The sequence below is a fragment of the Cydia amplana genome, chromosome 8 (assembly GCF_948474715.1).
Source record: "Cydia amplana chromosome 8, ilCydAmpl1.1, whole genome shotgun sequence".
NCBI lineage: Eukaryota > Metazoa > Arthropoda > Insecta > Lepidoptera > Tortricidae > Cydia > Cydia amplana.
Genome location: NC_086076.1, coordinates 55276 through 67799, shown reverse-complemented (window position 1 = coordinate 67799; position 12524 = coordinate 55276). Strand labels below are relative to the sequence as shown.

General features: G+C 41.5%; 2 protein-coding genes across 2 annotated transcripts in view; one reads left to right on the top strand and one right to left on the bottom strand.

Annotated features, from left to right (window-relative positions):
• Positions 1 to 1653: 1653 nt before the first annotated feature.
• LOC134650449 (D-erythronate dehydrogenase-like) lies at positions 1654 to 2647 on the bottom strand. Its single transcript, XM_063505404.1, has one exon. The coding sequence runs from the start codon at positions 2645 to 2647 to the stop codon at positions 1676 to 1678; it is 972 nt and encodes a 323-aa protein (XP_063361474.1). The 3' UTR covers positions 1654 to 1675.
• A 4830-nt stretch (positions 2648 to 7477) lies between these two features.
• LOC134650609 (glycogen debranching enzyme) overlaps positions 7478 to 12524 on the top strand; it is a 36083-nt gene continuing 31036 nt past the window's right edge. Inside the window, exons 1-4 of the mRNA XM_063505561.1 lie at positions 7478 to 7688; positions 8063 to 8211; positions 9992 to 10086; positions 10390 to 10576. Of these exons, the coding sequence (XP_063361631.1) occupies positions 7524 to 7688; positions 8063 to 8211; positions 9992 to 10086; positions 10390 to 10576 (596 nt within the window). The 5' untranslated portion in view covers positions 7478 to 7523. The remainder of the gene's footprint in view (positions 7689 to 8062; positions 8212 to 9991; positions 10087 to 10389; positions 10577 to 12524) is intronic.

Sequence of the window (12524 nt, the reverse complement as noted above, 5' to 3'; positions counted from 1 at the left end):
ATTTCTGGGTGGTTTGCCCTTCGGGCATCTGAAGCTACCTAACGAACCTAACCTACCTACCTCCCTACGCTTTTTCCCCCAAAGTGTACTGTTTTCACGGACGTCACACTAAACTAAATCAATAGGTAGGTAGATTAGGTTCGTTAGGTAGCTTCAGATGCCCGAAGGGCAACCGCCCAGAAATAGGAGCCCCGCTCGGGGCTCCGTCAACTTAGGGTAAGAAGGAAATGTTCTCGGAAATATTGATTTTCAATATATTGTCATTAGGCTTTTTGAACGTAGCTATTTTGAGCACTAGACATATTGACTTTCAAAGTATTGTCCTTAGGTATTGTGTACAAAGGAATATTGATTTTCGAAAATGAGATCGTTCGATTAAAAGTGTATTAGGACATGCGTCTTTAGGAATTTCATACATTAGACATTTTAATTTTCGATGTTCTGTTTTAAGAATTTCGTACTTAGGAAATGTGATTTTAGAAATTATGCTATAAAACCGTTTAAAGGTATGTACGGTGTGTGTACGGGAGTAGAAAAAGTACTGATTTGGAGTGATCGAACGCTCTATCGTACCTAAGTGATGAACATCAGAGGAACAACATATTTTGAGTCATGTATTTTACAAAAATTAATAATCGTGTATAAATCTCAATGGAGACGTAAAGGAATTCAGCCGATTCTGCCTGGGCAGGGGTAACGTATTCAAAAGCTATAATTTATTCAAATCTGAATTCCATTGTTTCTGCAATAACTTAAACAGGATTGTTTTGAAATTGTTGATTTCAACATTTAAGAGGATACGGGAGCTGAGATTTAAATATTTTAGGTAAATATACCCGTCCCGCTAATGGAAGCGGCTCCTACAACTAGTGCGAAAGGACAAGGCGAAAAATCCTGCATAAAAATCTCAAAACACAAGGTTTCGTACTCGACTGTTACCTCCCCCATAACTTAACCAAATGTAAGTAATGTAACGATATTTTGAGGTCTAAATGGTAATGAAATTATTTTTATCGGACTGTTTTGCTTTTTAGGCTAATTGATGTCAGTTTTGAATACCATGCTTCTCTTTGCGGCCTAGTAAATGAGGCCGTTTTTGCGAATATTTGATGTGCTCTAGCGCCTTAAAAACAAAAATATCAAAAGAAGCAACAAAACAGTCCGACACAGATAATAATAATAACAATCTGTGTTGAAAAAAAACATTGCTCTAGCTTCAAAATCCACGGAGGAAACAGTCGAGTACGTTTATTGTATGGAGAAATGACCACTCCTGTTGCCTCTTAAAGGACCACCACAGAGTCCACAGACAAATGATTCAGATATGATATCGTCACAGAAATTTGTCAGAAAGAACTGACAGACTAACACGTCTGTCTAACAGAGTTCTGATCTGTCTGCGGTGGCCCTGAGATGATGTTTACATATAGTCCTTACAACGTTTAATTTGACCGTATTTGTATTTTATTACATTTATATGTATACTTAGGTAATAGTTCTATTATTATTGTTATGGATAAGTTTAATGCACTTATGTCGTACAAAGTTAATAGGTACATACTTACGAAGCATAAAAAATGTTTTGAAGCTGCATTTGATTGAGCATCTTTATTTTTGAATAAATGAATCAAGTATTGCCAAATTTTAGTTCAATTTAAAATCAAATGATATGCGGCTACTTGGGTATGCGGCCGCCGAGGTCGTCGCGTATGTATTCGCGGATGAGGTCGTCATAGGTCTCGTCCTCTCGGAAGCCGAGCTTCAGTGCCCGCTGAGCGGCCAGCCGCGCCGGCACCGACGCCATCATGGCCGCCAGCCGCGGGTCCGACTGCCAGCGCACGCGCGCCGCGTACTGCGGCCCGCACACGCGGCCCAGCGCCGCCACCATCTCCCGCGTCGCCACCGTCAGCCCCGGCAGCGACAGCACGCGCCGCTCCTTCCAGGCGGTCGCCGGCAACGTCACCGCGTAAATCAAGTTGTGCACCACCGTTGCCGGACCCGACAGCCACATGCACAGCTCCGGCGGTACCGGCACCGTCGCTTCGCGGCCCTCGAGCGTTTCTCTGACAATATCGCTCGCGAAAGACGAGATGGCGGTGTTGGCGCTTCCTCCGCGCACCGAGACCGTCGGGAGCCGAACTACACGGGTGTCGGCCCAGCCGCGCCGCCCGTACTCGCTTGCCAGCAGCTCCGCCATCGCCTTGGCGCAGCCGTACGACGTCTGCGGCATCGGTGCGAAATCCTCGTCCGGCGAGTCCGGTAACTTTCCACCGTACACCCCTACAGTACTAGTCATAACGAATACCAGGTTCGACGCGCGACGCCGCCGGGCCGCCTCCAGCAGCGCGCGGGTCGCGTCGAAATTGACGCGGAATCCCAAGTCGAAGTCTTTCTCCGCGTTGCCGCTGACGATGGCCGCCAGATGGAAGATCACAGCTGTATCGGCCTCGATGATTTGTTCTGCGGCACCCGGTGCGGCTAGGTCCAGAGCCAGGGCCCGCACCGGTATGCTGGCAGGAGGTGGAGTTGGCGCTGTCACATCTACGAGCACCAGCTCGGACACGGCCAATGCGGAGTTTGGGGCCAGCAAGGCCTTTGCCAGCCGAGCGCCCAGAAATCCAGCGGCTCCCGTTATTACTAACTTCATCTTATAGGTATGTATCTTTCTACCAGAATATTTCCGATGTGAGTTCTTCGAGCGTTGTTTTTAAACTGATTAAACCTATTTGTATTACTGAGTAGGAACATTGGTCTAAGTAAGTAAATAAATCTTGACTTGTGATAATGATAATATTGGTGTTAATTAAGTAAATCTTTCGAGAAGTTATGTAATTGAAGCAGAGATAACGGTGTAGGTACTATCGACGACTTTGTTAACTAGTCATTTATCAGCTTTAGGTACCTCTATACCTACTTAATATCAATCGGGTAATGTCCGCCTGTACCTATGCGGTTGTTTGTATATAGGTAGGTACATACCTACGCGATGACATGCTGACCTTAACTTATATACTTTTAGGTAGGTACCTACCGCGTGATCATTAATAAAATCCACTCCAATAAAATAAGTAGGTAGATGTCTAAAATTAAACTTATAAAGCAGAATTACTTGATAATTCTGCGATTTCGGAGTGCTCAACCCGAAACATTCGGCCCTTGGTCCTTATATGGGCGCGTAGGTATATTGGTAGGTATAATTTAATTTTACCTACCTATTCCCTCGATACAGAACAGGGCGATCTGTTAAATGCGAGTCTAATAGGTTTATCTGCTTAATCTTATTCTAATAATACGCGATTACTGGCGATTAGAGATAGAGATGACGGGTCACCCCTTGCGTATGACCTCTGGCCTGGCGTGCAGAGCCGTCGCCTGGCCGTGTTCGGTTGCGGTGCGGCGTGACGTGAGCGACTGAGCGCTGCGCGGGGCTTGCGGCTCCTGGACTTTTAAGAAGATGGGCTGCTCCGAGTCCGTAGTTGTAAGTATTTGTGAACCCACCCATCTAGCTCAACATTGTTGTTTGTGCTGCTAGGTATTGGAAGTTGTAGGTATAATTTTATTTGAATGGTGATATTGGTGATCATTTTATATTCTTTGATGGTGATCGAGTGTCATGTTGTGCCCATGCTATGTCTGAAATCCGAACTGAATCTTTGGCTTCAATAAAGAAGAATACGGACTTTAAAGAAAGTAGGTAGAGTCGGACCAATAAAAGTCTGCAGCGGATTTGATAGCCCACGCACAGAGATGTGACTTATTTGAAATACTTGTATTTAAAATGCAAATACTAAATGCAAAATACCTATTTTGTATTTTGTATTTAAATACCTTTTGAAGAAAACTATTTTGTATTTTATTTGAAATAGTTTTTGGGACCTATTTTCTATTTTCAAAATACAAAATACTTTATAGTAGATAATGTAGGTAGGAGTTACAATCTCTTCTGATGTTACAATCCTGGCAACTCTCTCATACTGTTGAATCTGTTTAGTAACGTCGCACATGACCACAAGCGTAGCGAGTGGTTAAAAAAGTGGAATCTTGAGTGTTGCGAGGGTTTCAAGGTACGAGAGGAGAACAAACTTTTCTGCCCTGATGAAACTTTTCTGCACAAACGAGACGTTTTCATCACACTAACGAGAGGCATTATACTAGCTGTAAAAAATTACAAATCTAAATTAATGCTTTTAAAAATTGTCCGTTATAAACCATCATCCATCCATCCTTCCGGTTAATATGAGCAAACAACAAGAAATTTGCACTTAGAGGACTGATTGACACACTGTTTTCAAAGAATGAAGAGAGTCTTTTCAATTCGGATATTTTGAGTACCTAATACTTTTTAATTCAGACTAGGTATTCACTATTCAGAGTACCTTTTATCGCAAAGTATTTGTATTTTTAAAAAGTATTTTGAAAATACCTATTTCGTATTTTGTATTTTAAATACAAATTCAAAAACTATTTTGTATTTTGCATTTGAAATAGTATATCAAGGAAGTATTTGTATTTAAATACTTTTTATAAAGTATTTTTCACATCTCTGCCCACGCAGTGCAAGTGTTATGTATACGTCATAATTTCATAGAAGTTTGACGTTTAAAATAACACTTGCACTGCGTGGGCTATCAAATCCGCTGCAGACTTTTCTTGGTCTGACTCTAATGTTCTATTCAATAGTTTAGAACAAGAGATCATCAACAAAAAGTTCAGTATTTTTTTTTGTTCGTGAATCTATGTAGTATTGATCTACAAAAATTTGGAACTCGTATCAAGATTCGTAAACACACCCGATCAGCTGTGAAGGTCACGCAGAGGACGCAGCTGTCAAAATCAAAACTTTATATATCAAAATCAAATCGGCTAGTTCACAACAACATTGCTTGAACATTTTAAAATATCTTTAAACTAGTCAATAGCTGATAGCTACAAGTGGTGTAGTCAAGTGCACTGAGTAAAACGCATTGTGCGAGAGCAGAGAGAAGGCGTATGCAACTTGTGGAGTGACTTTGAACGGTAAGTGTATTAGGTGTAAGCGCCCGGCTTCCGCTGGCTTTTGCCCATCGAAAACCTCTCATACCCACCTAATTAAACACGCAATCTACGTTGTCTACACAATTAGAGGTATTGATACTCGTGATAATTACGTTTTTAGCAATACCACCTACTCGAAAGGTATTAAAGTAACACGCAAGTTTAGTACAAAACCCAGGTTACTTCTACTAGAGTGCTAGCCTAGTATTAAATTTATCCCTTGTATTACTATGATGATAGATCAATGAATTTGTTAAACAATGGCTCAAGTTGGGGTTTGCAATCCGGATCCGAAATGTATGAAATTATTCGTATCTCGATCTGGATCCGCGGATATTCCCATACATTTCAGATCCGTCGTGCAAATCCTAGGTCAAGTACATTGGAAAAGTAATAAGAAAAACTGCTCTGTCCCATAATACCTGGATTAGAAAGTTCAGCATCTTGTTCTGTCATTTTACAAATCATCTGGGTAAATAGGTGTTTGTATGCTCAATACATGGAGATTGAGGGTTTCTGAATACAACTGCACATAAAACCAACAGTACCTTTTCCAATTGATTGTGTCTGAAATGTTACAGATCATGAATCTCTCTTATCTATAATTATGGACCATCTTGTCTTCTTGCTCACCTTGTAGTGTAAAAATAATGTAGTATAAAAGCTGCATAAAATACAAACGCATATTTCTACCCTTAAACGAATAATGCAATGCCTTATAAATCTATGTTTCTATAGTTCGTTTTTTTTAGCATTAGAAAGAACTTGAAAGAAGGTAAGCGATTTTGACATGTCTTTTAATTGAAAAACACTTTTTAAAAATCAATAACTATTACTTATGAAAGCAGAAGACTATAAAAGATCGTATTAGATTCATAATTGTTACATATTTACCTTAACTTATTTTTAAAATGTGTTTTTCAATTAAAAGACCCATCAAGATTGTTTACCTAATTTCTAATGCTAAAAAAACGAAGTATACCTATGTTTAGAATTACTACTAATAATTATGTTATTTGGCATACATTTTTGTATTTAGTATTCAATTTCTCTTATACCTATTGTAAATATTTCCGCACCTATTACTATTTGATCTCTATTTGGCCCAAAAGTTATTAAACTGGCAGATAATGCCTTCTGGCATTAATTTCGACTTTTGTACAACTTTTACTATGCAATAAAGTTTAAATAAATAAATATTTACTCAAAATGCATGGTCCCCTGAGTGTTAGATTTTTAACTAGAATACAATAATAATGTAACGTTGTAAATGATTTAGTTTTCTTTCCATTACATTACACTTTAACAATGGGCGTGCATTTCTACCATAGCTGTAGGTTGTGGACTGTGACGGTTATCAGCATTATCTGAGCTTGGGCAAATGCAGCTCTGCAGTACTTTGCTCTCAGTGATGGTAAATGGTTCGGGATTGGGACTAACTCCTTGTACTAATGGGGTGCTCAGAATCACTTATGGTGAGATTTTTAGTTAGGTATTCAAACAAAGTGAATAGTATGTACATTTTAGGTTATTAGTTAATATTAAGTTAAGTTAATTTCGTAATACACATGATATTGTTGACTTGTGAAATTAAATGGTTTTTCATTTTTTCCAAACAAAGGATTTTTGTGGATTCTTACAAATAATAATAATGACCAGACATGCTCAGAGTTCACTCATACAGTAGATTACTGTAGAGTGTAGACTGTAGTCACTGTACCTACTGACTGCTGGTGGACTTTATATCTTAATAATTGTTAGTTAACAGTGTAGTTGTTAGTTAATAGATTTTAGTATAATTTCAGTTTAATATCAGAAAATCCTGTGTTAGTGGACCTCTACAATATTTGAAGAATATACTTATGTCTATTTAAAATTTAAAGGTCCAATCTTCAATAGATTAAACTGCATTAGCTGTCAACATGTAGGTACTTTAATTGCCTGTCTCTAACACATGTTGAATGATTAAAAAGGGAAATGTTTTTCTCACATTTTCTCTTTATTGCATTACACATTTCTAAATAAGTAAAACACAAATCAGTGCATGGTAACAGTTATGCGTAGTTGCGTAGGAAAACCTGAAACAGGCACAATGGGGTTTAGAGTGTCGGCTTTGTGCGGCGTCGCTCACGCGTCCCGTGAAACCTGAAACGGATTGTCAGCAGAAGAGAAAGGACTTTACAACGTACGGAAATGTAGGGAAGTTACAGCTATTGTCATTCAGAGGGTATGTCAAAGCTTACGCAATAGAGAATGGTAGTAAGAACGTCTAAAATTAATGCCATCGTCCATACAGTTAACTGACAATTTGTAAACCTTATTGCAAAGATATAAGATTCACCGATGATCAGTCAAGATTGCTGCTGTTAGTATATCACTAGTGCTTTTGTGTTATAAGACAAGGGTGGGGCTATGTACGCTTGGGCGCTTGCGTGTCGTGTATAAACGCCGATCGCGGCCGCGGCGCGCACTCCCGCGGGCGACACGACATGCTGCGCCGCGACTCGGCGCGCGAGCGCGAGACCGACTACGGCCGCGCGCTCGAGAAGCTCGACCACGACAAGCGAGAAAAGCCTGACAGGCGCGACAAGGACAAGCGCGATAAGGAGATCAGGCCCAGAGCGCGCACGCCCGATGGAGCTGTTCTGGCGAGGGTGCGATCTCGCGTATCACTTTGTCTTTCACTTATTTATTTGTAATACACTTTCGGTTCATTCAGTTCAAGTTCCTCTTAAGATTATTCTTGGAAACAGTATGGATATAAAAATAATTTATTGTCTATTAGATTCGGGCTAATCAATTATGGATGGATTTTAGATATTTCTTTAACAGCTAGAGAGGCATACCTATACAACCCTATGCTACTCTACTGCCTCGACTCTTCTTTAAACTTAAGTATTGGCCCATGGAAAAGTGCCGAAAAGAGCGGAAGGCCTGGTCAGGTTTAAAATCTGGGAGACCCCCGATTTAGACTGGCCACTATTCTCCATCAGTCAAGATGGCGTTACGTTTTGTTTTACATGTTCAGAGGCAGATGGCGATCGAGCGCGGCGCGGCGGCGGAGGTGGCGCCCACCCCGCGCGCCGCCAGCCCCGCGCCGGACGAGGCCCCGCGTGAGCCGGCCACCCGGCTGCTGACCCTCGCGCACGGCGAGCACCACGACTCCACCATCTACCGGTCGGTAACACCTTGGATACCTTCGAGTTTTGCTCCACTGGGCCATTTAATCATCAACAGATACTCCCGAATTGTTTACAAAGCTCAGACCGGACAGAATTGAATGAAGGATCTGCAACGTGCCAGATACTAGTGATGTGCGCGTAAAAAGTACGTAGCGAGACAGACAACAGCAACAGCATATGTTAGCCTTTCCACTGAGGCGAAGATGAGAGGAGACATGCGGGAATCAACTAATCCAATATATCATAGGTGTCTTCTCCGCTCCACTGGATTACAACATAATCTTTAATAGAAAAAAACCGACTTCTCTAACTACTAGCCTAACCCACTTAACGGTGCTTATACTTTATTTGGTAATATGTATACATTTTATGGTAATCATAGTGGTTGATTTAGTTTAGGTATCATAGTGGTTTTCCGGGTCAAGGTCCGGGTCTGGGTCCGAGTCCGAGTCCGAGTACGGGTCCGAGTCCGGAGTCCGGGGCCCAATCCAAGTCAAAATCGAAATTGAAAATCACAAAACGTGTACTATGCGTCGTTGAGGAGTTCTGCCCTAGTAGCACGGTCACATTTTTATCATTTGTCACCACGCCTATCACGTTCTAACAAGTATGTAAGTGCGAAAGTGACGGGCATAGTGATAGTCGATAAAAATGGAACCGTGCTGAGCCCGCTGTTCTGATCATCATCAGCAGTTCCACTTCATCAAATGCCACAGTTTTTAATGTAAATGCTTGATTTTCTGATGAAAATATATAAAATTCTATACGGATGCCTTTAATATTTGAGAAGTTCCCTCGATTCCTCATGGATTTCAGGACGTTCAGGACTTGAGATTGACATAAATGTGCCTAAAAACCTAACTTGCTTAACAAACATAACGAAAAGGACAAATCGCCAAATGCGAGCTATGCGTCGTTGAAGAGTTCCGTTATGATCATCATCAGCAGTTCCACTTCATCAAATGCGACAGTTTTTAATAAAAATGCTCGATTTTCTGATGAAAATACAAAAATCTCTATACGCATGCCTTTAAGATTTGAGGAGTTCCCTCGATTCCTCATGGATCCCATCATCAGCACTCGAGCTTGACAAAAATGTAGCTTAAAAACTTAACTTGCTTAACAAACATAACGAAGAGGACAAATCGTCAGACGTGTGCTATGCATCGTTGAAGAGTTCCGTTCTGATCATCATCAGCAGTTCCACCTCATCAAATGTCACTTTTTTGAATGTATATGCTTGATTTGTTGATAAAAATACAAAAATCACTATATGTGTGCCTTTAAGATTTGAGGAGTTCCCTCGATTCCTCATGGATCCCATCATCAGAACTGGGTTTTGACAAAAACGGGACCAATCTGTATGCATATACATACAATCAAAAAAATAATTTCCAAAATCGGTCCAGTAATGACGGAGATATGGAGTAACAAACATAAAAAAAAAAAAAAAATAAAAAAAAAAATAAAAAAAAAATATACAACCGAATTGATAACCTCCGTCTTTGAGATTTGGAAGTCGGTTAAAAAATAAAAAAAAACATACAACCGAATTGATAACCTCCTCCTTTTAGATTTGGAAGTCGGTTAAAAATACAAATGCGCATTGGTTGTCTTCTCCGCTCCGCTGGATTACATACTACCAATGCTATTGGTTGATTCCCGTGCGGTGAGTGCACGGCGAGTGTCTATCTGGCGAGATGAGAGGAGTCTTGTCTCCGCTTCAGTGGCAAGGCAGCCTCACTGTTGATATCTGATACGAGTTTCCGTTTTAGGTTTGAGAAGGGGACGACCATCCGTTTCTGTCCGGGGCCCAGTCTGCTCGGCCGCAAGGTGTTCCTCTACACCAACTACATCATCACCGACAGCCGTAAGTTCTGCAGCATTTTGTTCAAAGATTTTATAAGTTCATTTGATGCTGACTTCGAAATAAATATCGTCGAACGCGATCACGCATCGTATTAGATACTTACATAGAATTACGGGAACAATGCAGACTTCAGAGCCGAAGATCTTCGCCAACTTTTGCACTACTGTCTTCTGACAGTTTTCAGGTCCCATTATCATGTCCGACAACGGCAACAACATTAAAAGTTGGTGGTAATGGGCAGGCTTTCCGGATCTGAACGGTGTCTTTAATCATTTCCCATGAGTTGTTTCTGTTTCTGTCCAGAGGATGAAAAGGCGGAAGTGTCCGAGTTCGTCCGCAACCAGTACTACGCCCTGGAGTGGCGACGCGAGGACGAGCAAGGGACGGAGGAGCTCGGCACGGGAGCGCTCGTCACAGACACCGATCTGTATGCGGACCTCAAACTGACACGCGCTGGGGCCTTCCACTACTACTTCGTTTATGACAGCGCGTGAGTTACATACTCCATTTACTAGATCTAGGTATTACGCATGAAGTACTGGTGGCGGTAAGCGGTAAGAGCGTGCGACTTTCAATCCGGAGGTCGCGGGCTCAAACCCCGGGTAGTACCAATGAGTTTTTCGGAACTTATGTACGAAATATCATTTAATATTTACCAGTCACTTTTAGTAGGTGAAGGAAAACATCGTGAGGAAACCGGACTAATCCTATCAAGGCCTAGTTTTCCCTCTGGGTTGGAAGGTCAGAAGGCAGTCGCTTTCGTAAAAACTAGTACTACTAGAGTGACGACGCGAGGACGAGTAAAGGTGGAGGTTCGCGCCGCGACAGAGACAAGCGACCGAGACAGAAGACCGGGACCGGAGACCGCGACCATCACTCGACGATAGGCGACATATACGCGACAGCGTTTCTCCGGTCGCGGTCTTCTGTCTCGGTCGCTCGTCTCCGTCGTGGCGCGAACCTCCACCTTAAGGGATAGAGGAACCCGACAAAGGGGCCCTCATCACCGATATGGATATCTACGCCGAGCCGAAGATGACACGATCTGGAGCCTTCCACTACAACTTCGTCTATTCACGCGCACGTGAGTCACTTCATAGTAATCTTCAGTTCTACAAGTCTCAGCTAGCTACTTAAGAGGAATAGCTATCACACCTGCGGGTGTAGCCAAGATGACAATCGTACATCGACAAAGGCAAAAAAATAATATCAAGATACAAGATACAAGATACAAGACATTTATTCATAAAAGTCAATGTTTTACAGGTCAGGTAGGTACGTATTCAACTAATACATACATGGTATACATTTGATTATACATCTCAGGTTATACATAGTACATAAATTACTTAGGGTTAGTGCACGTTTCAACGAATTCGTCGACGCTATAGCATGCTAAGTCAGTTAACATTTTTTTAAGATTTCCGTCAAACTTTTTTTCAGTTTTTGATAGTTTTATTTCCTCAGGTAGCAAGTTATATAATTTTAGGCCTAAGATCCCAAGTGACTTCCGGGCCTTTGCGAGCCTGCACCGCGGGACAATTAAGAGTGCTATTACATTTCGGGGATGAGCGAGTTTAGGTATTTTACGCGCTGCGGCAGGCCCCGCGATCTCAGGTCGCCGAACCCTTCCACCGCATTTTCCCTCGGTCGCACTACAATGATGGATTAAACATTCTTGATCCGATCGTGAAGCATATTGAAATCAATCATAACAACACTAACTGTACTTTAATATCAAAGTCCTAAAAATGTTATTTGGTACGAAAATACTAAATCCAGTGCAAATATACATACTTATGTAGGTCATTATTACTAGAAAGAAATTATACGTACTTACTTAGGTACTCGCTTATTTTCATTTTTCGTCATTGCATATGGTATAGGTTGTATAGTGAAACTATTTTAGCTATATAATAAAACCTTTAATTTGTATCTTAAGTTTAGAAACGAGCTGATACTAAGCATCTGATGATGAAGCCTGATGATGATGATGAAGGTGGTCACGGATACCAATCAACCATGTAGTAACATGATTAGGCTCGTTTGATTCGTCTCAACAAGATCTTTGGCACTAGGTGACACTCAGGGTCTGATAATGGAGCTGGAAGGTGGCCACTGGTACCAGTCAACTATGCAATTAAACCACTTCGTGTTTGAGCTCGTTTGATTCGTCTCAACAAGATCTTTGGCACTAGGTGATACTCAGGGTCTGATGATGGAGCTGGAAGGTGGTCACCGATACCATTCAACCATGCAACTAAACCACTTCGTGTTTGGGCTCGTTTGATTCATTTCAACAAGATTTTTGACACAAGATATGACTCAGGGTCTGATGATGGAGCTGGAAGGTGGTCACCGGTACCAGTCAACCATGCAACTAAACCACTTCGTGTTTGAGCTCGTTTGATTCGTTTCAACAAGATCTTGGACACTAG